Below are 26093 nucleotides of genomic sequence, written 5' to 3'. Positions count from 1 at the left end.
TTTTAATGTCCAGAAATCTTTATTATCCCTTTGACATTTTATTTTATTTTCAGCTTAATTGCCTGTTGATGTCAAAGCAGTTTTTTTTCCCAATTTCTTATTTAAATCTCTTAGTTGTCAATATAGGGAAAGGGAGAGAAGAAGAAAAAAGCCAAACCTTTCCCTTTTCACTTTTCTTCGCTGCTTCCGAATCTTCTTGGGAACGATGTTACTTTTTTTTTTTAGTTTAAATTCCAGGGTACCTTAGTTGTTGCTTTTGCAATTTAACCCGGTCAGCCAGAACTTTCACTTCTTATCTTCCTCCTGCACATTCTTTTCTGGTCGAGTTCTTCTTTGAGGTGGCCATTTCTGACCACCGCTGCAACCTTTGCATCCAAATGTCAATTCCAGGAGTAAAAAACTATTTAGCTTTCTTAGCTTCTTGTTTCCACTGCAGTTTGAGTCTCTATTGACCTGCCTCACTGGGTTGCTGACAGGTTTCATCAGAAATGCATTCCAGTCTGTAAACCAGCTTTCCCTAATATTGGTATCATAGTGACTGCTGAATTCTGGAAGTTAGAATCCATACATACAGTAGGTAGCATCCCAAGTTGAAGAAGTCTGCTACACATGCTAAGAAATATAGTGACCTCAGTTGATAATTAACACACTTGCTCATTTTGTGGTGGACTTTGTTCTTCAATACACTTAATGCTAACAGAATTTCCAACTTTCTACCTACTCCCTATTATACTACTGCAATTAATGATAATTTGGAACTGTTGTATAGAAAAATAGCAAGCTCCATTCAGTGGTATTACTCGGGACTAATTTCTCAATTGAGAATATTGTGTTGGCAGGTCTGAGTTTCTAGGTTTAAAAAAGACAAAAACATCAGTCTTGGAAACCTGAACTCTGGCCATCCTTTTTCTGTTTATACCTATTTCAGATAACACATTTGCCAGTCTTCTTTGAACTTCCTCACCCTCACTGCCTGGCAATGTCATGGAGCAGTGCTACATTTCCTGGCAATCCTGCATGAGTTAGTGGCAGGTGTGGGATTCAAATGTTTTAACAGCCTGTTTGGCGGGCATGGCTTGGTGGGTGTGGCTAGGTGGTCAGGTGACTAGGTGGGTCAAGAGAAATTCACTTTAACATGCTCTTGGAGCAGGGGGTTGGACTAGATGACCTCTGAGGTCCCTTCCAGCCTTGGATCGCTATGCTATTTCAAAGCATTCTCTGAAGCTATGTCTAGTGCCAGGGTTTATGGTACTTCCTTCCTCTCCTTTTTCTCTCCCTCCCTCCCTCTATCCATCCATCCATATCTCATTCACTTTCCCTTCCTTCCCTCTTTCTCCCTTCCCTCTCTTTCTTTCTCCCTTTCTTCCCTCTTCCTTCCTTCCTTCCTTCCTTCCTTCCTTCCTTCCTTCCTTCCTTCCTTCCTTCCTTCCTTCCTTCCTTCCTTCCTTCCTTCCTTCCTTCCTTCCTTCCCTTTCTTTCTCCCTTCGCTCCCCCCTCCTTTCCTTTCCTTTCCTTTCTTTTCCTTTCCTTTCCTTTCCTTTCCTTTCCTTTCCTTTCCTGTGCCCGGTTTTGGGCCTAGGAAGCCTCCTGGAGCCTCCTGGGTGCAAAAATGGGGTTTGGGAGTTCAACATGCCCCTTAAGCCCCATTTTCGCTCCCAGGAGACTGCAGAGACTTGCTAGGCCCAAAACAGGGCGTGGGGAGCCTCAGGAGAGCTAAAATGGGGTATGGGGGGCACTGCATACCCCATGCCCCGTTTTGGGCCTAGCAAATCTCCCTGGAGCTTCAGGAGAGCCAAAACAGGGTGTGGGAAGTGCACAACACACCCCCTGTGCCCTATTTTGGGTCTAGGAAGCCTTCCTGCACTTACCTGGGAGCCAGAACCATGTGCCTGGGGACTCCTGGGTGGGGCAGGCTCAGCTGGTTTTTGGAACTACCAGTTCCCCGAACTGGATGTAAAATTAATATCCGGTTCACCTGAACCAGCCCAAACAGCTGAATCCCACCCCTGGTTAATGGCTTGGAACAGAAAGTGGAAGTTCTACCCTGTTTCTCCAACAATACGGCCTCCCCCAATAGGAAGTCCCAGCATGTTTTATAGGCATGAAATGAAATTAAGCCCCTCCCCCCAAATTAAGGCCTATATTAAAACATGCGAAATGGGGGGAATGGTGGTGGGGCTTGCCGTTAGGAAGTACTTTTGTTGCACACCCGGGTATGGTGCTGCCTGTGTTGACACCAATACGAAGTGCCCCACCAACGCCGAGGTCAACATCCAAGCCGTCGCCACCCGCCCGAAGATGCAAGGGGGGGGAATTAAGTCACCCCCGAAAAGACGGCCTAGCCATTTTTTGGGGGCTCAAAAAAAAATAAGACCCGGCCTTATTATATGAGAAACACGGTAGTTGCAGTCTTTCATCCTGAAATTAAAAATAAAGAACCCTTTTTCTCCTTTCTTCTCCCTGCTACAGGATAGCAAGTAGTAACAACATGAACAAATCTGAGAGTGATCAAGAGGACAATGATGACATAAATGATAATGACTGGTCATATGGATCTGAGAAGAAAGGTAAGCTGAGGCAAAGATGTGTTTGTGAGAATGCTCTTTTTTTAAAGATAGTCTCTTCATAGAATGAGGACTTGATATTGAATTTGGCTGCCACTTCAGTGAAATTCTGATGAGTGAGATTTTCTAGAAGGCTCTTCTGGTGGAATTTGATGGTTCAAAGGGGCAATCTTGCATCTTGAGCATTTTGCGATATGGAGTCTAATGCAAAAGATCTGGATTCAGATAGAGTTCCCAGCTTGGGGGTGTAGGGGAGAGAGAGAGACTGCCAATGCCACAACAAGTTATTATTGGCCAGTTTTATACAACTGTGGGTCTAAAAACATAGTTTTCAGAAGTGACCTCAAGAGAATGAAAAGGTTTTGGCTTCCTCTAATGGCGATACGTTGCAGAGGAACAGATTAATTATTAATTCCTTATTAATTATGGTAATCCTCAGCCTGCTACCGTAATGGAGACTGCCTATTACAGTCCATCCATCCAGTGACAACTGTTATGTGAGACAACCTTACTTAATGACGTCACCCCTGCTTTCCCTGATGCCACTGATAGGTAAATGCACAGGTCGTTAAGCATGCATAGGTACCTCATGGTGGAGGAGGCCTGCCACCCAGCTGAGTCCATAAAGAAGGCAGACAAGCAGCAAAAAGCTTTGCAAAGCTTTGCAAAGCCAAAATCAGCCCAGCAAGGTTAAGTCTAGCATTGCATTCCAATGTCATATAGGGTCCCAAACAATCTGAAATGCTTGGCCAATGAAACCATACTTGTGGTTTAGGTCTTTGTTCCACCTGGAAATCGGTATCATTTAATCTTTGCAGAAGTGTATGCTTGGCATTGTTATATCCTATAGATCACATGTAACCCATATGTCATTAGTTGTTGTTCTATGACATTATGCCAACTTGATGAAAAATTATCAGTCTTTATTACTTGAAATAAACCTGAGGGGGAATGACTTGAGAAACTAATCATACTTTAACATCAGTTTCCATGTCCTAACTTCCATTTTACATACCGTATATGCCGGCGTATAAGATGACCCCCAACATTTCCACTCAAAATATAGTTTGTTATATACTCGCCCCTCTTCCGCACGCCTTCCACTTTTGCACTTTTTTTTTTTTTTTTGAGGCACTTTTGTGCACCGTGGAAACGAATCCCGTGAAGCCGAAAGGAGCAGCCAGCCTTCTCCCAGCTCCCAAGGAAACGAGGCTTGCACCGCCCGGGCTCCACTGAGGTATCCGGCTGGGGCTGTCAGGAGTTGTTACCACTGGCGCGGCTCCAGTCCCGCGTTGCCTCGGGAAGGGAAAGGCAAAAAGGAAGAGCCGCGGCGGCGCTTTGCAATGGCAGCAGCGGCTCCTGGTTTTGCCTTTCCCTTCCTGAGGCAACGCGGGACTGGAACCGCGCGGAGCCGCGCCAGCGGTAACAACTCCTGACAGCCCCAGCCGGACACCTCAGCGGAGCTCGGGCGGTGCGAGCCTCGTTTCCTTGGGAGCTGGGAGAAGGCTGGCTGCTCCTTTCGGCTTCACGGGATTCGCTTCCACGGTGCAAAAAGTGCCTCAGCCCTGAGCAGCCGCAGTGCTTCCCAATTACTATTTGCCGGCGTATAAGCGACCCGGCATATAAGACGACCCCCAATTGGAGGCATGTTTTTCAGGGCAAAAAAGTCGTCTTATACGCCGGCAAATACGGTATCTCTGTTTCTAATTTGAGACAAGAATGAGTTCTCTGGGCTACTACAAATATAGACTCAGAACTTTGATCTGTACTATTAAAGAGCATTGTTTCTAACATCCAGACACACATGGGCTTATATAATTCTTGGACCAAAAATTAAGTTTGAAAATGTTTTAAGGGGATGCTAAAATAAAATATCTCTTTTTTGTCTACTGATTAGCAAAGAAGAGGAAATCGGATAAGGTAAGATCATGCCTACATTTAATATTGTTTTAGTTATTAAAATAAGCATTTCTAAACTTTTTGCAAAGTTAGAAATTAGTATTAGAAAAAATTGAAGTATTCTGTATGTGAAGAACTCTCTGTTTTCATGATCTGATACTATTTGTAAACCCTGGGTTTCAAAATCTCTTGTGCATTGGATTGAAATTGTGCTACTGTAAGCAAGGGAAACAAGATTATGGTTCAATTTGGATCCTTTAGGAAGGTTTTTCTCAGTTTATTCTGTGCGTCTACATCTTTTATCTTTTACTTTGAGTCACATGGCTCCTTTGAGTTGTAGGCTCCTCAAATAGTGCTGGCAAAGAGGAAGAATAAGTGAAGACACCAAATACAGAAAAAAGAGAAAGGGCCTCTAACAGGCATAGAAACATTTATTTAAAAAATTGTAATAAAAATTTCCCCTTTTTACAACTCTGTAATCCATTAATTCAATGTAGAACTCAGCATACATTGGGAATGTAAGTTTTCCTTCCCAGACACTCTAGTAATGAATGTTTTGTATCTGTATATCAACAACAGTCTTTAAAACTATTCATTTCACAATTTCTGTGCTTCTTCTATTTCAAATATTATTTGAGTTCCAGGTAACCAAAACATTTTTTTAAATCATCTACATTGCTGAAACTGTTGTTCAAACTATTGAGCGAGTAGCCTGATTTTTGTCACTGAAATGAAATAACGTTGAAAAATCTGCCCTTCAAGTTGGGGAAGGAATTTAGTTGCAGGATCTATTAAATTCAGAATTTCCGTATCCCCCCATACCAAACTATACCTTTTATTTTTCCTGACTTCTTTCAGAATCCCAATTCTCCCCGAAGATCCAAGTCCCTGAAGCATAAAAATGGTGAGTGTATTGTGGAAAGTCATCTTTTATTGTTCCTATATCTGATCTCCATATGACATAGCATAATGCATTTTCAAAGAATTTCCCAATTCTCCTGTAGAGCTTTTGTGTATCTTAATTAAAATTTGGAGTGGAGAGGGTACATACTTTTTGCACTGCAAGAAGTGCCTGCCTTTGGAAAGCCCTGTTTTCTTGTGTTTCTGCATGAGTGATGAATATGGGCATGCCAGATTAATTGGAAGGAAACAAGTACTACTAAAGCAGAAGCTAAATTGCCGGAGTTTTCTACACATAGATAGATTTGCTGGTGAGAGTCAGAGCACTTCTTATGTAGTCAAACTTTCAGATGCTTTTATGCCACTTAATGTAGTAGCAGCTTTCTCATTGAACTATAACATGTGTCAGGTTTGTTTGTCAATTACTGCTGTAAACATGCTGTGGGGAAATATAAAAAGAGAAAATCAAGGAGAACAAATGTGTTGTATAATCAGAATGTTTTTGCTCAATCTGCTGAATATCTCAGTAGTTCTTAAGTAGCTTGGTTTCAGGTTTTTAGTGGAAAGGCATGAGCAATATGCACTATGCTCAGAAAACAAAGGTTGTCATGGCTTTCAATTGGTTTGGGCATTTGGAGAAGTGCATAGAATGGATTTGTTACCCTACTAAGGCTGCCAAAATGCAGGTTAGATGTAGTAGCCCTACCACAGGCAATCTACTGTTCTGGTCTGTCAAATAAGGAGAGGAAATACTGAGCATTTGGAGGAATCTACTGAAGGCTTGATAGACTGTGGTAGATGGGCAGATAGTAATGGCAGTTAGGTGATGGGTTTGCTTAAGAGAGCCTTTCATGAATGGCAACAAGGAAATATAAAAAAGCCTTCAGAATCACAGGTGTCTTGGGTCACCATGAAAATGATTGGAAGGAATGGGGGTTGCTTCACTGTTTGAGCTTGCTTTCTCCACTAATTAACTTTTCCTACTGTAATTTGAATTAAGCATGTTTTAGAATGTTTAGAACAGGGCTTGCCAACCTTTTGGACCTCAGGGACCACCCAACTCAACAACCTTGATATATAGCCATATGGAATCTATGAATTGACCTTTAAAGACAAATACTAGTTCTCTGGCATGTGCATTGATGATTTCACTAGTAGAATGAGATCACATGTGTTGCGACTTATGTGTATTCTTTTTTCTCTTCCTATAGGGGAGCTGAGTGGTAGCTCAGATCCATTTAAGGTGAGTTTAAGATCAGCACAGCAATGCTGTGTGTTGCTCCTTATGATTTTAAGAAGTACTAGATCTTCTACAACACCTCTGTTTTGAGGTGCCTGAGTCAACTTGTCTAAATACAGCAGTGGCTCTGGAACCCATTCTCACAATATGCCTGAATTTGATGGCATAAATGCCTACATTTAAAAAAGAATGTGAGGAAATTTTAATGTCAGCTTCAAAGAGACTTATCGTCAATTTTAACAAAAAACAGTGAATGCTCCCTAAAAGAATTTCACTGCTGTGTGACAAAGCCCTGTCCATTCTGCATCATTACCCTATCACTTGTGGCTGTCAACCTGTCTTAAAATTAAAAGAGCTCCTAAGGTTAATGACTCCAGAATAGAATAGGATTACAGAAGGGCATGCATAATTTTATTTTCATACCATTTCATTTTATGGTGAAAATGTGAAGGAAAGGATTGCCATGATTTATGTAACACCTAAAATATCTGGGTGTGGTGTGTTCTCCTCTTTAGTATAACAATTCTGCTGGAATCAACTATGAAACTCTGGGCCCTGAGGAGCTCCGTAGTTTGCTAACTACAGTGAGTACCTAGCTCTGTTGCCTTCTGTCTAATGATTCTGTATGCTTTTGCTTATTTTCAGTTAATAGAGTGAAACTGTTGTTTATTTATTTGAAAGTAAATGCTTGCCGTTAGGAATGCTGCATATGGTCTGAATAACTGATCATTGGAGCCTATGCAGTGCTTAAACATTTACTTGGAAGAGACATTACAAAAGGAAGATACATCCTCTGACTACCCTTTGAAGTGATTTGAGGACTGTTCAATTCCTTGAAGCTGCCAAATAATATTTAAATCTGATATGAATTATTTATTTTGGACTTAATATTCATTTAACTATAGCAATGTACAGTTGCTGCTTTATTGACTATGAAAGAGGGAAGGAACCCAAGCAAGATTTTGTTGAAATGAAGGTCAAATGACGCTAAGGGGTAAGCAAGTAGTATGAGGATTAATGTGCCTGGATCAGAATAAGATAGAAATAAAGGGTGGTGTGCAAATACTGATGTCTATCATTGTGGAGATAGGGTCTGCTGACCTAATTAAAGTAGCTACTCAGGCTGATTTTTTATTTTATTTTATCCTGGGAAAGCAAGAAACTTGCAGAAGTTGGTTGCTCTTCCTAGCTGGAATATGATCCTTATCTGTGGATCCGGGGGCTGGAGACCCAATACATTTGAAAGGAGAAAACAAGTATAGTTCTTTTTTAAATTCCCATCTCAGTTGAGTTGCTTTAAAAGGGGATTTTCCTCTGTATTGCATCCTTGCCCTTCCCATGTACAACTTTCTGAGACTAGGCATTGCACCTTTTAGGTCTTCCAAGGTCTTCCAACCCACAAGGGTTACATTATTCTGCCTCGCTCTTTCTTTTACTCCCCATTTTCCATGTTTTTATCTGGCTGTGTTTACTTAAATATTGTTTTTCTTCTTAGCCAGCCTGTTGCTGAAAATTCATGGCTGCATTTACGGTTCTGTCTGAGAATCAAAATATTTACATTCTGAAATAGTTACTTTTTGAATGTTTAAGAATTATATCCATCTTCTGATGCACTCACCCAGCCTATCAACCAACCTTATGTATGGTCTTTTTTCTCTAGCAATGTGGGGTGATCTCTGAACATACCAAGAAGATGTGTACACGGTGAGAACCAACTTCTCTTAATTTTTGGGTGCCCTTTTGAGTTGCTTTGGTTGCTAGTAAAAAAGTCTCTAGATCACAAATTTGCCCCATTTGCAGTGACTAGTTTGACTAGACTTGAATCTACTTGCTTCTGATTATAGGAACTGATCTTTTCAGTAGTGTTTACTCAAAACAGAATTCACACCTGGGGAGAAAATATGCATTGAAAATTGAGGGGAAGAAATATATTTTTTCTTTGGTGGAACTTGCAAGATACTTTCCACCCGAGCAAGCCCTATTATTGGAAATGATATTGCACAAAAATGTTAAAGAAAGGGGTGGGAAGGGAATTCTTTCCATTTTAATTTAACTTTGTAACCTGAGGAGGGATACTTTCCTTACAATAAAGTATCTCTTGCTAATCCTGATATTTCAAATATTAAAATAAAATTAGCTTTTAAATGCATTTTCAAAGATCCTCTTGGAAAAGATTCTTAATTGTGTACAGATGAATAAGAAATGGGCTTTAACTAGCTTCTTAGGAGAAATTCAGAAATTTGGGAGCTACACAACAGCTGTATAAAAGCTTTCCACATAATTTTTTAACCATGAATTGGGCTTCCATGCCTGATCAAAAGCTAAGGTATTTTACTCATTAGGAAAGTTTGGAACTATCTTTTCAAATTAATAACATTTTGTTATAAGATACCAGCTTTCATGAGCTTCAGACTACTTTATCAGATGCAGGGAATTGCTTAACATAGGGTTTAAAAACATAGGCATGAGAAGGGAGAAGAAAACAAAATGATTATGTAGCTGAGGGTCTCACAGGCTACAGGTTATAAATTCCTATCAATTAACCATTGTTCTGTGTTAAAAACAGTGTTTGCTGAAACTTTCTGAGATAAGTTGCAAATCACTGATATGTATAAGTTCAGCTGTCTCTCTCTTATTTGCTCTGGAAAAGTCTTTTTGTTCCAAAACAACTACATAAAGATTTATAATGGATTGTCCTGGGAGATCAAAATGCTTCAATGCTTTGTCCTTGATTCAAGCCCGATGTCAGACTTGGCTCAGTTAATTCTTATGTACAAAGTCCAGTCTATTAATCCTGTCTAAAAGTCAAAAGGGAACTGCTGGCAATTTATGGCAGCATTAGAGGAATAGTACGTGAAGATATTCATGAAATTGATACTTCGCCTGTTGCACCATCTAGTTCTCATGTTATCTTTCTTCTGTTTCATTGGGAGAATTTCTTCAGTTGCAAGTAGAGTTTCATGTTGGCTGGAGAATTCTGGGAGTTAAAGTCCACACATCTTAAAGTGGCTAAGTTTGAAAATGACTCTTCTACGTGAATATGCTGGATGAGGTCATTTCATAGCACAGAGTGCAGCATCAGTATGCTGACGATACCTAGTTACACACTTCGATCTCTGGCTGAGCAGGTGATGCCATTTTGGTGCTGATCCAACACCTGGGAGGTTATGAGGGTCTGGAAGGGGAAGAACCAGCTCCAATTCAACCCTGCAAAACAAAATGGTTGTGGGCTTTAATGTTTCTTGTACCCCAGCCCAAAAAAGGGTAGCCAAGGGCTGCCATCTATTGAGGTACTATAACTCGAATACTCCAGTACTTAAAAACAAATTCAGATTCTGCTTCCAGAAAAAGTTTTTTTTTAAATAGATTGCATACATCATATAACTTAAGTTTAGCAACTTGTATTTCATATAACTAAGTGCAGGGGTGTCAAACTCAAGGCCCGTAGGCTGGATCCTCCTCATGGGGTGCTTAAACCTGACCCATGGGGCTGGGCTGGAAATATCAAAGGACTGGCCCATGCGCTCCTCCCCGCCGCCTGTTTTGGCCTCCTGCAGCACTCTGCTGACTGAAAACAGGTTGCACGGAGGCCCCACAAGGCCTGTTTTTGGCCTCTCCAGCAGCCCTCTGCTGATCGAAAATGGGGCTCTGACAGGCCCATTTTTGGCCTCCAGCAACACTTTGTTAGCTGAAAACAGGGTGCGGGACCTCTGTGCAGCCCATTTTCGGCCAGCAGAGTGCTGCAGGAGGGGGCTGGGTTGGACTGGATTACAATTATGTGACCCCAAGTAAGAGCCTGACCTGGATAGAAAACAAGCAACATCCTATGTTAATAAAGCAGTTTAATGCCAGCTTTTACATACTGTAGGTCCATTTAATCTACAATTAACAATATATAATTGACAGCCATTTCTATTTACTATCCTGGAAATTTACCTCTGTTGTTAGATCTTGTGTTATCATGTTGTTTATGCTATTGTATTTTTATTATTAGTTTAACAATAAAAATACAATAGTACAAATAGCTTTTTCTGCCTGGAAAAACAATTTACTATTAAACAATGGGGTATAAATGTAGAAATGAAAAGTTTAGTGGAATATGAAGAATAATTAATAAATGTTTGCCATTAATATCTGGTAGAAGACATAGGAAAATGGTTATAGTAAAGAACTGTGGAAAGAAAGAAGGGGGAAAAATGCACCTTGAGCCTGTGTCAAATGCCCACCATGGCCACGCCCACCTGACTAAATGTATTTTAAGTTTCTCACAAGATGCTGCTGAGAGTCTACTTTGAGAGGTAAAAACTGCTGAGCAGCCAGTTGTTTAAAACTTGGCTTGAATTTGCTTCCTGGTCTTAAAGTCTTCAGATTCCAGTTACAAAAAAGAATGACTTGCTTTCAGAGAAAGAATTAAAAAACAAAACAATACAATTCTTGAAAAACTGTACAGGTTACTAAATTTTGCTTTGCTAGTAGATAGGCATTGTTTCAAAGACAGACTGGGATACTCAATATATTTTCCAGGTCTGAGCATTTGGTTGTTCCTTTAGATTTTTTAACAGTGTTGATCCCCTGTTTCTGGAATATTGATTGGTTAGGATTATGGGTGATGAAAGAGCAGGAAGCATGTATTTCACAACCTATGACTGTTCTGTAATCTTGTCTTTTGCCTGAAGGTCTCTTCGCTGCCCCCAGCACACTGATGAACAGCGGAGGTCAGTCAGGATCTACCTCCTAGGATCCTCTGCGTAAGTATAATTAGGGTGAAAGGAATGCAGAAGAGAAACTCTTTTACTCTAACGCAGGGGTCCCCAACAACCGGTCCGCGGAACAAGTCCTACCGGGCCGCTGGCTTGCTGGGCGCCGCCATCTTTTTTTGATGAAAAAGTGCTTCCGGTGAGCTTTTCCGGGTAGAAAGCTCACCGGAAGCACGTTTCATCAAAAAAAGATGGCGTCAGCGCTTCCGGTGAGCTTTTCCGGTAGAAAGCTCACCGGAAGCACGTTTTCATCAAAAAGATGGCGGCGCCAGCGCTTTGGTGAGCTTTTCCGGTAGAAAGCCATTTCTACCCGGAAAAGCTCACTGGAAGCGCTAGCGCCGCCATCTTGATGAAAGTGCTTCCGTGAGGTCACCGGAAGCACTTTTTCATCAAAAAGATGGCGGCGCCAGCTGATGCCGGTACCAGGCCGCGGTGTAAAAAAGGTTGGGGATCACTGCTCTAACGTATATTTCATACTGTTTAACTGTATGAATGTTGCTGAATTTTGCTAACTGAACATAGGAAGTGGAACAACTTTCAGTAATTTACTGCTTTGCAACTTATCATTTTGTTGGTTTCTTGCTGAGCCCCAGAAAACTTACATTGATACATTTGGTTTTTCAGAGTTAGGCATATTTCATCCAGAATTTTTCAAGCATATCTTTCTAGGTTAGAAATTCACACTAAAAGAAATAAAAAATAAAAAATTAGTGGAAAATGTGGATGGACAGTTGAAGGCAGTGTCTTTTCTGCTTTTTCTTTCTGATGGTATATGACAGGCAAGCCTCTTTCTGTTTCTCTTTCTGTTCACGAAAGGCATGTTGCCTTTGTAATTATAACAGTATGCCAGAAAATGCAGGTGGGGCTACGCCAAAATAATGAAATTTAAGAGTAAATAAAATTAGAATATTAACATAGTTAATTACTTCTTATGTATTAATCATTGTCTTCTATCTTTCACATAAAAATGTAATGTTTGGAGGTGCTGTAGAACCTACTTCCAAAGCTTTGCTGAAACTGCCTCTGTCTCTACCAGTACAGGTTGGATTTCTCTATTAGCTGTTGCTGCAGTTAAGAGAATTGACCTTAATCTTTTCCCCTTTTCATATATTTTCCCTTTACTTAGCTCACTTCCTGAAACAGAAAGCAGCGTGGAAAATGATAGCTTTGATGTGGCAGAGAGTCAAGCTCTCATGAGTCGGCTTCAATGGGATGGTTCTTCAGATATCTCTCCCTCTGATTCAGCTTCGTCAAAAGCAAGTAAGAATGTGTTTAGCTGCCTGAGAGAGCAAGGTGAAGTGATAATAGCTTGCATCTTAAATACTGGGTCTCAAGGTAACTTTCAATTGTGAGGCTGTAGGAGTATTTGCTTCTTTACCTTTTTTTGTCGTAGCACATTGTACTGCTGAACATAGAAGGAGCAAGGACATCAAAGCATTATCACTTAGGATATCTTGTTTATCTTGTTCATACCTATGCACTAGATGCTCTTTAACCTTTCCTATAATTCTAAACATCATGTGTTGCAGTAGCTCATTTTGCGCAGTTTGAGTTGTTGGATTTCACCATGCTATTTGCAATGCTGGGATAACATGATTGTTGAATGCAGACAACTCCAACCTTTAGGAATATGATTCAGGAATTCCCACAGGTTGCCAAATAATGTAATGGTTCCTTCATAAAAACTGATGGGCAGACTACTTGAAAATAATATTCTTAGCTTCTTTTCAGCTATGATCAGCTAATTCATTGGCAATTATTTGTATAAAAGATTCTGCCCATAATCTCTACCAAAAACAGGTACAAAGATATACCCCACTGAAAGCAACTTCCCTGTTCTTTCAGATTACATAGTCTGCATTGCAGACTACATGGAGGCACAATAAGAAAGGAAAATCACGAGATAACTAATAGTTCCCTAAATAAGAGAGAGAGAAAGAGAAAAGGCCATTGAAGATTTTGTTTAAATGCTAATCTATCATCTTCTGCCAGTTGCTGTATTGTCTGAATCCTGTGAGCATTCTTGGTCTGCAACATCTAGAAGCTGCACTGCTTCATTTGTTAAGAAGTTGACAGAAGCCCATTAGGGAAATGCTTCTAAATAATAAACTGAAGTTGATGTAAAAGTATATGAACTTACTCTTATTTACTCACACTTACAGCACATGCAAGTGTGACAAATCAAATTGGCAAAAGACACTACAGCCCAGTGTTGATTATATTGCTGTAGGTGCCACTTTAATGAAAAATCTTTTCATTTGATAAAAGTATTGTCAGTACTGACTCAGGGAATTGTATGTTTTCTGGCTTGCTGAACTATAAAGCTTATGATTGTGCTGATGATTATTGTAATTACAACACTGCAATTACTCTCCTGGGCATGCTCTTTACTTGATGACTCGTGTGTGCAAATGGGCCATACAGATTTGACAGCAGAATTCATCCCTTCATGGCAGTGCTTTTCAATGGAAGTGATTTATTTTGTTCAGCTTGGTATGGGCAGTGAGAAGTTTTTCAAATAATTACAAATTGTTGCCCAGGCAAAATTGGCATATACTTATTGAAGGACAAGGAAATTATTTGAAAAACAGGACTGAAAACAGGCAGGCACAATACTTAAAAATGCATTCTTTTTCTCCCCACAACAGGTACAAACAACTCTGAATCTCGAAAAACCAAAAAGAAGAAACCACACATGAGCCTGGTAGGAAGTGCTTCAGGAATGAGCTCCAGTAAAAAGAAACTGAAGTCTAAACCACTTGCCCCTCCTACTCCCAGCCTCTATGATGACATAAATTGAATAATTTTGAGATGAGAAAAACAGGGAGGGCTCCAGGAATCTGTTCTGTTCCTTTCTGACCCAGATCGGGAGACAGATCTGGCTGATATCCTCTCAAGTGGTCCCTTGCGGACAACCTTTACAATAATTAACTGTGAAGATAGATGGCTGCATGTGTCCACTGCCCTCGTCTCAAGCCTCCTAAAACACGTGGCATAGCCCTATGGCCACCAGATGTATAATGAAAGACTAGGGCTGCTTTGGGGGAGAGTGGGCTTCTCCACTTCTGGGGAAAAGGGATGGTGGTGGTTTGAGGCAGGCCTTAAAGGTGGATAGCACCTCCATCAATCAGGGAGGAATTGGTGTCTCTCCTTCCCGTTTCAATTTGTCTATTTATTGTGATGTTAGTGGTTGTTCAATCATGACTATATATATGGTGGCATCATATTTGCTTAGCAGTGCTAGAGGCTGAATTGGCAGGGCTGAGAGGCATCTATGCATATAAACCTGCCTGTGCTCTTTTGTTGATTTGGAAGGGTATGGCAGAAAGGAGAAGAATCAGTGCCTACCCTTTTGTCTTAAGTGTCTACTCCAGTGGCCTCTTCATTGTCAAGAGAAGTAGCACGAGATTATAGATCAGCCTCTTCTCTGAGGTTTTTGCCTTGTTCAGTTATCCTAATATGCTGAGACGGGCAGAGGGTTGAAAAGATGTTGCTGTTGTCACTATTGTTTCCTGACACTATCTGCTTCTTCACCACTAGCATCTCTAAAATCTTATATAAATCAACATTAAGAGTCTGGGGTTGTATTCTTCCTATTATATGGATATCAGGAAGCTGGTGAAGAAGTTAATTTCCTTACTTGTGCTTGGATACAAATCTCTATTTATCTAATCTTGATGAGCCAAGACATGCATTACATATAAGTTAATACACATGTTTAAATGTCCCTGACAATTTACTGTAAATTTGAATTAATGAATTTTAAAACAGCTCTCATTGAGACCAGGCAGGGAGATTATGCTCTGACCTACTAGCTATTATTAATTTCTCTTTAACTTAGTGTATTTAAAATATTAAAACTGTGCTGGAGTATTAGGGGCAAAATCAAAAAAGTTAGAGATAATGGGATGGGATGGGAGGGAGAATATGTTTTTTTAGATTAATAGTTTTACTATATTTCCCCCTTTCACCCTCTTTCACGCCCCCCCCCAAATATATTTTCCCTCCACTTCATTCCTGCTCTATTCTAGTCTTTTTACAGACAACTGCTGTTTCAAATCTACTGCCATAAATCATGATACAATGATTTTATAGATAGATGCTAGAAATTGTAGTACTACTTCTATGGAATATTGCCTCTGCTTTTTGCTTCCCTTTCCTGAACCTTTACAATGTGTACAACAACTATACAGAAGTTATGTAACCATTTCAAAATGTGTTCCCTCTTTTCTTCCAAAAGTGTGCACATGAAAAAGATCATTTGTTGTATCTACCCATACGTCTAATTTACTGAAGCTTAGCTGTTTCCTTCCTAATGTAAGAATGTTTGTAGTTAATTTCTACAGTAGTAGATGATCCAAATTGCTAATAACAACTGCTTGAGGCTGTTGCCTGGATTGAGGTGGCTGACAACTTTCTTTTGCTTCATTTCCCTCTTTGTTCCTAGCAACTAAAAAAAGTCCTTGATCAAAAGATAGAGAAACTCCATGTTTTCCACTGTTAAAATCCATAGCTCAATTACATCAGGGAAAGCTCTCTGAAAAATCCCCATCAACTGTCCTGATGTGAAAAGCTTTCAGCACATGCAATACTGTTTACAGGAAGAATCTCTAAGGGACTGCCAAGTTCTTCCTTTCTCCCCAGAGTTCCATATGCTTTTCCGGTGCTGTTACATGTGGGGGCAAATTCTGTTTACCATAGTGCTTATGTTAAGGCATAAATGCTAGATCTGTTGCTGTCCTAAATTGCTTCAAGTGTGGAAATAGGAGACATAGCAAGTCAACATTACTGAGGTTGATCTTCTTTTCTTGCCATTATATACTTGGGCAAAAGGTATGTTGTATAGAGAGGATTCTGGGATCAAGGCGGGCCTTCCTGAAAGATCTTTCTGGACAGTGATAAAAAAAAAACCTAGCTTTGTGGCACTCTGTTAAAGGAAAACCTGTTTGCAGGAATCTTAATCTTTTTCCTTCCTGATCTTAATCTACAAAGCATTACTCCTGCATTGCCTAGACCAGGGCTCCCCAACCCTCAGTCTGTGGATCAGCATCGGTCTGCGGCATGCCAGCAACCGGGTCATGCAAACAAGCGAAGTCCCATCCACGGGATGCAAGCAGCATGCAAAACCACACTCTCTGCTCTGCTCTGTGGAAAACTCCCCATCGAACTGGTCCCTGGTGCCCAAAAGTTTGGGGGCCACTTGCCTAGATTTCATACTTAGCACATGTTTTTAAATATATGACTCGGTATTCTATAAGAGCTGTGTAAGTATGGATCAGACAATTGCCTAACACCTCCTTATAATGTAGCTATTTGATGTGAATAGCTCTCCCTCTTTCTAAGGGAGGTGGGAAAAGCTGGATATTGTTCACTTCCTGATAACAAGTAATTAAATACTTAAATCATGTATCAAAATGCTGGCTAACTTTACACTATTGCAGCAATGTAAAGATAGCAAGTGTGAAAGAAGAGTAAAAGTAGATCCCTGTTTGTTTCCCATGACTGCAACTCAAGCTTTTGGGATCATGTTTCAGGCAACTTTGGAAGTACAAACTTTGGGGACTTTTGAACATTATTAATTTAGCAAGAGGGGAGGACAAAGGTCGTTTTACATGCGGATCTGCACCTGCACCCATTATTTTTTAAGGTAGGCCTGTTTCACTTGAAAAAAACAAACCTTGTATTCTATCATGAATGGATTAATGAGTTTTTAAATTTGTTGATGTATAAAACTGCACCTATGTGATATTTTTGAACATGTGCAGAAATCATTTAAGAAAGTACTGTACTGTGGTCTCTGATTTTTTTAAAAAATGTTTTATCTATATAATCTCAGACTGTACAGGTAGCTAGATATTAAAAAAAACCCTGTCAAATCTGTATTTTTTTCTTCCCATTCATGGATTGTGAAATGCTTGTGTAAATAAACTGTAACTCTGCTTGGTACTGGTTAAGGTTATTTATGGCTTTACACGTTTTGAGAAAAGGGAATTTTTAAAATGTTTTGTAATACCGGTATGTTGCAAAGATACACATGGTTTTCTTAAAATGCACTATGGAATCAGGTCTTTCAAATAAATTAGAGTTGTTTTTGAAAGAAAACCCTAATTATTCTACTCTGAACTGCAGTTCCTAAAGATACTCAGAAATACCCTTTTTTTCTTCTTCTCTGGGCCCTTGTATATATTCTTTTAAAGACTGAAGATCTTTTTAGTCTTTATATTGGCTGCTAATGCAGAAGTGTAAAATGAATACAACAGTATGAATAATTTGATGACTCTCTGAATTTATATAACATGCTAGAATACACTAGGAGGGATGAAAGTGATTTTTGGCTCACTGTGTTGCGGGAATGCTTTCATTGCTCTAATGTAAGATGCTTGCATATCACATGTTTGAAAACAGCAACTGCAGTTTCTTAATCTTGGCTTGTGAATCCAGCCAATATGTTTGGATTGCACTTTGTATTTTTAACAAGTGGACAAAATAGGTTATACAAAACAATACTCTACAAAATATGGATTTTAGAATTCTGCAAATACTTTTTTCCCTTCTCTGAAATAAATTATAAAACTAAACAAAAACTGGTTTACCTAAATTAATCATTCAGTTGACAAAAATTTAACTTTACCCAACATAGAACTTGGATTTCAACAGAGTACCTTATTTATACAAATACAGACATCTTACAAAAACATCCAAATTTTCTGTGGTTACTATTACAGATCTTCATGATTGTTTTTAAAAGATTTCCTGATGAGAAAAACTCTTGTATAATAAGTACTTTGCTATGGAAGTCTTTAATTTCTACAACAGACTTGCAAGTATACCAAACAAGTCATTTAGAAATATTTTACCTGGATGCCTATGAATAAGCATTAGCAAAATGGCCCCATCTAACCATTCTAATTATGTAGTTATTTACATGTTTCTTTTACTTTCCCTCTAATCTTAAATTCAGAATGAATGCACAGAAAAGACAGTTTCCAGGAATATTTATACATTTTTTTTCTTTTTTACAAGTATACATTTCAGACAACATATCAAGCAAAGATGTACTTAAAATTAGAGCTCTACAAATCCCCCAAGAGCACTTTTTATATACAGGAACACATACAGAGCACTTCTTTTCCAACAGCAATGTCATTTTTCCTGATTTAGACAACTTTGGAGGCAGCCAGTTGTCTCCTTATTCATGTACATGCATAATTATTTCACTGCTAAGTCTGTGTGCATGCCCACAAATGCAGTTGTGAAGTAGCCAGAAAAGTTAGAAAAATGACAAGGAACTTTGTACACACTCTTATACATTCCAAAACATCTAGCAAGCCTCAGTTCAAAAAACATTTCTGTTAATCTGTTCTTAATGCCTTGATTTTAGAAGCTAGAGCAATTGAAAATATTACAGGGTAGCTTTGAGCAGCATTTAGACATTTCTGCTTGGCACCAGTAATTAAATTGGATGTTTAAGTCTGCAATTTAACTTGAGTTTCTCTGTAACCATGATGTCTAAAAACATAATATTCCTCTTGCTTACAACTTCGGGGCTAATTTAATATCTAATCCTATGTTTAAAATAACAGTTCTTTCCAATGGAAACTTCAGCTCTCAGTAATTGTCTGTTCTCGTTCAGACTCTAGGAATTATAGCAGTGAATTCCATGGCAGTAACCTAACTTTAACACTTTGATTAACTCCTATCTACAAGAAAATTAATTTGAAGCAATCATGCTTCAAAGAGAATAGAATCAATGGAGTTTAAAACTATAACTAAACTAATCTACATATGAATAACATTGAAAAATACTGATGACAGCAGACACACTTTTCTTCTGTTTGACTGGTTAGGCACATGTCAACATATATCTTACCTACAAACGGTAAATAAACTGCCTAAACAGTTGATAGGAATCTCTAAGTGCACCTGTTACCTTTTCTCAAGCAAGTACAAGGTGCACCAAATAGACATCCAGCTTGCAATCTCAACTCACTGTGCTTTACCCATCAACATACATACGTATTTCTGATAGGGACTGACTAAATGTGTAAGTCCCCAGTTAAGATACAGCCAGATATCTTCAAAACACAGTTCAAAAATACCTGATTTTGAGATATTAATCTATGTGAGCTGCAGTAGATATTCCATTTGTTCCACTCATTGGCATTCATGGACTGCAATGGGTCATTGCTTTATCACTAGATAATTGGACACAGTGGAATTAATAAAAGAAATGTACATCAAGATCATTCCTTCCATGCTTGTCCAAGAAGCAACAAATTGATTAGGCAAACAGTTCAGCTAAAAATGCTCCTCCTCAATTGGGGGATTCAAAAGACATCCAAGGGCATATAAGACAGGAATTGGATTTCAGACCAATCATCAATAACTTTCTAATCATTTTGCAGAATGAGATATATGAAGAAAACATTGGTGTGACCAGCCAAATTGTTTTTTGAGACATAGATGGAAAAGAATTGTGTTTTAAGTGAAAACCAAGTAATGGAAAGCAGAGGAACTAATAATGCCTTATTCTTCATGTGTCATATCTTCATCTTTTACTAATGGTTTCAAAAATATCCAGACAGCCACAGAAAATGTAGCAATTAAGATTTTGTTTTGTTTTTCAATTGTAAAGCCTTTTTTCAATTTGTATAGAATTCTGGGTAAGAGCATTTCTTTGTGCTGTTGGTTATTAACAAGTGAGCATATCAGATAATAAGCATTTTGGTTGAAAAGGTAGCTGAATTTTTTCTTCTCCCCTATCTGCTCACCGTCCATACATCCCAAAAACAAGAAAACTAAAAAATACAGTCACTCCAACCAACGAAATGGTGGCAGGCGCTGTGAATAACTGGCGGTAGTTGATTCGGAAATACCAGATCACTGCCAGCATCAGCATAAAAATGGGAATCATCAAGTCACTCATGCTCAAAGTAATACCCCCAGCTTCTGATGGTGTTACCACAGTGTCAGGAATGGCAGAAACGGTCTGGGAGAGATGACAGTGGATTACACAATTGTCCAGTATATTGAGAGACTGCAGAGTCCGTGCCTGGTCTTGGAGCAGCTGACCCTGGTAGATAAATTTCATCTGACTTTCCTGGCCTGGGAAATATTTGCTTTAGAAAGAACATAGATAAATAAAAATGTCAGTAAAAATGTGATCTCTCATATTCTAATAAACTGATGAGCCTTTATAAGGGAATCAACATGTTATTTCATGACAACATAGCCAAGATATAATTTATTAATAAAGTGTTTTAATAACACTTTAAATCCATGTAGTTTTTTTTACATATTTTAACTCATGCAATGCTTGTATCATGGTCAACATTCATTTTGTAAGTAAGTCATCTACAAAAAACAATACAATTGCTAAGCTTCATTCCCATTGTGACCATGGTTGTATAAATGCTGGTAGTCTTCAACTTATAACAGTTCATTTAGTGACCATTCAAAGTTACAATGGCAGTGAAAATGACTTATGACCATTTCTCACACAAGTGTTGCAGTATCCCCATGGTCATGTGATTAAAATTCAGGTGCTTGGCAACTGATTCATATTTATGACAGTTGCAGTATCCCAGGTCAAGAACTATGTGTACTGTATGTCAGAATAATCAGTTATTCTCAACAGGTTTAGGGAGTTTAAACATCCCCTATGATTCCAAAATGGAAGAAAAAGTATATGGTGATTGCTGAACTGATCTCTAGATATTTACCAGCTGGGTTTGATTCCCTCCTACATTGCAACAGTAGGAATACCTTTTAAGATTCTTTTAAATATGTAGTAAAAGTGAGAAAAGTTTTAAACTATAGTGAGGGTTCCAAAATCAATTAAAGTGATGATCTACCATATAATGACAAGCCTGTATAAATTATACCACATTGTTATAATCTATTCTGAGATGATATTTTTAAAATTATATAATTTTTTTCAAACAACTAAGGAGAGTATACCAAACAAATATATGTTAATATTCAACAGTACCTCTTCAGTATGCCTATGGTGTCTTCTGGTTTTACAATAGCCACTTCTTCTGTATCATTGAGGAATTTGAGACGCACTTTGATGAAGCCTGGATTTAGCTCACTCTCCTCCATATTGGTTACTGCTTGTGGAACTCCCTGGCTTTCCTGAGAAACACCTTCTATTGAAACAGTCCTTTGTGGCAGACCCTGAATGTCCAATAGACAGTCTAAAGCAGCATCAGAGCCACTGCCATTATCAACTTGCTCTAGTGTAGGACTGGTGCCAGAAGCAGAACCTTCATCCGCCTTTTCTTCAGTATTTTCTGTAGCATTCTCTGGCTCAGATTGTTCAGAAACAGAATTTCCCACATAATTTTCAATGGGGTTCAGATGGATCACTGATGAATCTCCAGTGGCCACAACAGTTCCTAGAAGATGGTTGCTACCATCTGCAACATACGTAGAGAGCCAGGCCAGGACCAAGGCCATAATAAGGACCATTATACCAGCCACCACAGTCACTTCATCTCCCACGCCTTCAATTATGGTAATCTCAGGAGGCTCCATCTTCAGCTAAAAGAAGAAGATAGAATTCAGTTTTAGATCAAAGACTACAATAATTTCAGACAGCACTGCATTCAGATTTTGGTGCTATATCTTTACAGTTAAATCACAAGGAAAAGAGAATTTGTGAAATTTTTACCTATAAAAATGTATCTACCATGTTGAATTTACTTTTTTTTCTATAAAACTGAAAACAGTAGAAATAGTTATTAACTGATTAACTAAGACTAACCGAGTTGCTGGTTAGTCCTAGATACTCTATTCATGCAACTATTAAATAAGTTACAAAAATCTGTAAAATTCTTACAATAACATGCAATAATATTATGTAGGTTCACAGCCTTGAGTTACTTAAGGTGAGATAAAAATTTAATAAACAAGTGAAGAATAACTAACTAACTCTGAAAGACTAAATAATGTCTTCATTTTTAAAAATCCAACTTTTTGCTGCAAAACAAAGAACTTGGAAATTATGTGAGAGTTACATCTATACATAGCAAGTTATTGTCAAAATTAACTGCTGGTTTAGTTAATAATGTAATAGTTATGGAGATTGTCCAGGGTTGTAGATATCTTTGTACAGTTTCTCTACACTGCAGTGTAAAACTCTGAAATAGGAATTTAAAAAAGCATATTCAAAATCTATTCAATCCATTAATTTTCCTACGCAAAAGCCACTTATTGCAGTAAAAAAAACCATGAAGAAACTAAGGGAAGAAACTCTACCATAGTTTGCTTGGTTAGAAGATGCCTAGTGTTGCTAGTTATTATTCAACAAAATACAATACTATCTTGATTAACTATCATATAGGAACAACCAGATCCAAACTTGAAGAGTTCACTTACCAGTAGTTATTTTATGCTCATGCCTATTTCACAGGAATCTTCCCAGACTGGCAGTTTGTACCTGGGCCAGATTAGATAAGGTTGAATAACCTTCAAGGGAATGAGGGGGGAAGTCAGACCTTGCTTCCTATCTCCATAAAAGGATTTGAAACCAATTTCCCACTTGGTCCTTCCCCTGGCTAGGCTAGTCTCTGACATTAATGTTTTACACAATAGTCTGATTATCAGCAATAGAATAAAAACATTATGACATAAATCAGGGGTCCTCAATCCCTGGTCTGTGGATCAGCATCGGTGCACAGCATGCCAGCAACTGGACCATGCAAACAAGTGAAGCTCCATCCATGGGATGCAGGTAGCATGCAAAACCACACTCCTTTCGGTCCACAGAAAAACTTTCTCCAAGGAACCAGTCCATGGTGCACAGAAGGTTGGGGGTCACTGATATAAATAATTAACATATGAATTTAAATTGTTTTCTTTTGTTTGAAAATTTATGATCCCTCAAAATTGGGAAAAACATGTATAATAGAACTCTGAATTTATATATTTAATTATTTTTAACCTTTTATTATTTTTATAAATACCTCAGGGTGGTAAACATACCTAATACTTGTTTTTCCTCCTAATTTCTCTCCAGCAACAAACTTCTTAGTGAATTGGAATGAGAGAGAGTGAGTGGTCCAAAGTCACTCAGCTGGCTTTCATGACTAAGGCAGGCAAGAATTCACAGTCTCCTGGTGTCTAGTCTGGTAACAATACGCTAAACTGACTTTCTATTTTTTAAAAAAATAGAATAATTTTTATTTAGCATAATTATTATTATGAATAATTCAGTCACTCACTCAGAAACAGATTTTCTAATCAAAGTGATCATTTTTTGGTCTAGATCATGGGTGTCAAATTTGATTGTTTCACGGGTTGAATCATGGTATATTGCTATGTTTTTTGCCTTTGCAGAGCTGGGGTGGGCGTGGCCTGCACGTCATGTATCCGGCCCGCAGGCCACCAGTTTGACAGGCCTGGGACTCTAGATAAATTGAAAAATCACTGAAATTGCCTAAACTATTTTCCTATGTCCAGCTATTTCCTACTTATCAAGGAAGATGTAAGCTTAATTTATGTAATAAGTGGAATAAGTGGAATGAAGCTCTTCAGTTTACAAATAAACCTCTATTTACAAATTCATGTTGCAACAAAATAGCATTTTGAATGGAAGTATTTGAGGTGGATGAGATAGAAAATATTATATCTCTGCTTCTGAATTGATACAGGTGGCCTCAAGTTTTCAATGACTGTTCAAAATTATAATGGTGCTGAATGTGGGAACTTACCGCTGGTCCATAGTTGTGACAGTTGCAGGGTCCTCATAGTCAAGTTATCGCAATCCAGGTACTCAGCACCTGGCTTGCAATTCTAACATCGCAATGAGAGTACTCCTCTGATTACCATTTGTCCCTGTTGATTTCCCATAAGCAAAGTCAATGGGGAAGCTGGCAGGGTAGGTTGCAAGTAATTCTCCTAAGTTGCTCCTTCTTTTTCTCCTAGTGAGCCTCATTACAGATCTCATATCCATAAGCACCCTCCACCTGCCTGCACTCAGCAGTGTGCATCCACCCTTAATACCTCCTACCTAGATTTTCAATATGGCAAACCTGACATTTGAAAACCAACATAACTGAGATAGCTAGTTCCCCTTATCATCTTTGTTATTGAAATTATTTTACTATTTATGCAACTATTAACTTGCAGTGTTCAAATTCTGTCTAAAATCTATAAGATATGCTTTTTGCCTACAGTTTGAAAGACAGCAGACAGCACTACTTATAAGAATCCTAAAACCAACAGGGTATCTTCTAATATAGGTCAAAAAATCAGCATATGAGGTCTTCTGATTTTTCCATATTGTTAAAATCTAATTCTCAAGTCCAACACAACATGCCAAGTTAGGAATAAAGGAAAATGGTTCAACATCTGGAAAATTATAGATTTCTCCTCTCCCAAACTGCAGTAAAAAGAGAAAAGCCATTCACTGCTATGCCTTGGCACCACAGTGAATAGAAAACTGAGGAATGCATTTTGTCCACAAATGAAAGTAAATGTAACTAAATATCTGGACTGGTAACAATCAACATTCATGCTTTTTTAAATTACTATCTTCAACATCATCTCCCCTACTTCCAGGTAAGGTTAGCAGAGACCCTATTCACCTTCTGAATTTATGATTTTCTAGCAGGTCTGGGAATCCTTGGGAAATTAAAAGAACTTGCAAAGTGACTTACTATGTATCAATTTTTAACACTCTCCATAGTACATATTTGTTTTAAAAGTTTATATTTTATTGTTCTTTTTATTTTATGCCACCCAGAATCACATTTGTAGAATGAGCAGCTATATAAATTTGAAAAATAAATATAAATAAATAAATTGACTTCAACATGAAAGTATGTACAATTGGGAGATTTCTTTTCCAAAAGGGAGGCTACTAAGAAGCTAATTTTAATTGGATTTTTATGCCTATGCACTTTTCTTCACTGAGTGATTGTTTTTATTATTATTAAAAGCTTTGTATACAATAATAAAAAATACAAACTAAAAAGAAAACTAGAAAGAATAAAAGGTTATTGTTTGATATCTCATCTTACCCTGCCCGTTTAAACATCTTTCTAAACCTATCCATTATTTCTCCCACTAAAAGTCTGCCTTTCAATTCATTTGACTGCCAAATTCTAAGGGCAACATTCCCTCCTCCAACAACGCTGCCTTTTAAAAACACAATTTCCCATGTGTCAGCCCCCCCACTTCCACCCACCCTTTCAATACTCCGTAATACGTGTGAAGGGAGGCAATGAAGTCCGGGCTGAGGGGCAGTATGGCAGCGCAAGTCTCCTTATAATACAAGGGAAGGGAAGGTCTATATCATAATTTAAAAGTAGCGCTGCAGAGAACACAAGAAAAGGCAGGAAAAGCTCCATTTTTATTTGGAGGAGGAGAAGGGGAGTCCCATAAAAGGGTCACCGAAGGAGCTCGGGAAGAAGGGGGGCTCTGAAATCGGACCAAACTATGCGGCTTTTCCATTAGCGGAAACAATATTTATTTTTATTTTTTCTTAAGAGGTGCAGGAAAGGCTGAGGCGTTGGGGGCGCAGGAACCTGTCACTCACCTTCCTTCCTTCCTTAGAGTCGCTTCCTCCAGCTTCCCAAAAGGGAGACGTCACTAACGACCGCTGACACGTAATTGCGAGGCGCACAGGATTGTTCGGCTGCAAAACTGGTTGCTATAGCAACGGCTACAGAATCAGACCTATGATGCGATAAGCATGCGACGGGGTCACTTAACGTTCTTTAGTGA

At 38.7% G+C, this 26093-nt stretch overlaps 2 protein-coding genes across 13 annotated transcripts in view; one reads left to right on the top strand and one right to left on the bottom strand.

The window, feature by feature from the left end:
* Window positions 1-17306, top strand: part of ATXN7L3 (ataxin 7 like 3) — a 31731-nt gene extending 14425 nt beyond the window's left edge. For all 6 annotated transcript variants that reach the window (XM_087947757.1, XM_087947756.1, XM_087947759.1 and 3 more), the window contains 9 exons: window positions 2470-2567; window positions 4462-4484; window positions 5322-5367; window positions 6575-6606; window positions 7119-7187; window positions 8264-8307; window positions 11280-11351; window positions 12487-12620; window positions 14009-17306. In XM_087947757.1, coding sequence (XP_087803883.1) covers window positions 2470-2567; window positions 4462-4484; window positions 5322-5367; window positions 6575-6606; window positions 7119-7187; window positions 8264-8307; window positions 11280-11351; window positions 12487-12620; window positions 14009-14160 — 670 coding nt within the window. In that variant the 3' untranslated portion in view covers window positions 14161-17306. The remainder of the gene's footprint in view (window positions 1-2469; window positions 2568-4461; window positions 4485-5321; window positions 5368-6574; window positions 6607-7118; window positions 7188-8263; window positions 8308-11279; window positions 11352-12486; window positions 12621-14008) is intronic.
* A 1031-nt stretch (window positions 17307-18337) lies between these two features.
* Window positions 18338-26011, bottom strand: TMUB2 (transmembrane and ubiquitin like domain containing 2). Of its 7 annotated transcripts, none has more exons than XM_087947761.1 (4): window positions 25906-25958; window positions 22743-22832; window positions 21352-21905; window positions 18338-20479 (listed from the first exon to the last, which is right to left on the bottom strand). In XM_087947761.1, exons 3-4 carry the CDS (start codon window positions 21897-21899, stop codon window positions 20128-20130), a joined length of 900 nt encoding a protein of 299 aa, XP_087803887.1. In that variant the 5' UTR covers window positions 21900-21905; window positions 22743-22832; window positions 25906-25958; the 3' UTR covers window positions 18338-20127. The 7 variants fall into 7 exon arrangements, with proteins under 7 accessions (XP_087803887.1, XP_087803890.1, XP_087803886.1 ...); XM_087947764.1 differs by lacking the exon at window positions 22743-22832 and adding an exon at window positions 24077-24200 and having other exon boundaries at window positions 25906-25951; XM_087947760.1 differs by having other exon boundaries at window positions 25902-25938.
* Between the last annotated feature and the right edge of the window lie 82 nt (window positions 26012-26093).

Source organism: Notechis scutatus, chromosome Z, assembly GCF_049901735.1.
Source record: "Notechis scutatus isolate UNSWTSFEM ecotype Mainland chromosome Z, rNotScu1.2, whole genome shotgun sequence".
NCBI classification, from domain to species: domain Eukaryota; kingdom Metazoa; phylum Chordata; class Lepidosauria; order Squamata; family Elapidae; genus Notechis; species Notechis scutatus.
The sequence above is the reverse complement of the archived record's forward strand: the minus strand, read 5'-3'. Positions and strand labels throughout refer to the sequence as shown.

Coding starts and splice junctions, on each gene's coding strand:
- TMUB2 (XM_026679787.2), bottom strand. CDS start 21,899: ATGGAGCCTCCTGAGATTACCATAATTGAAGGCGTGGGAGATGAAGTG. Junction 20,480..21,351: donor ACCATAGGCATACTGAAGAG/GTACTGTTGAAT, acceptor TTCTTTCTAAAG/CAAATATTTCCCAGGCCAGG.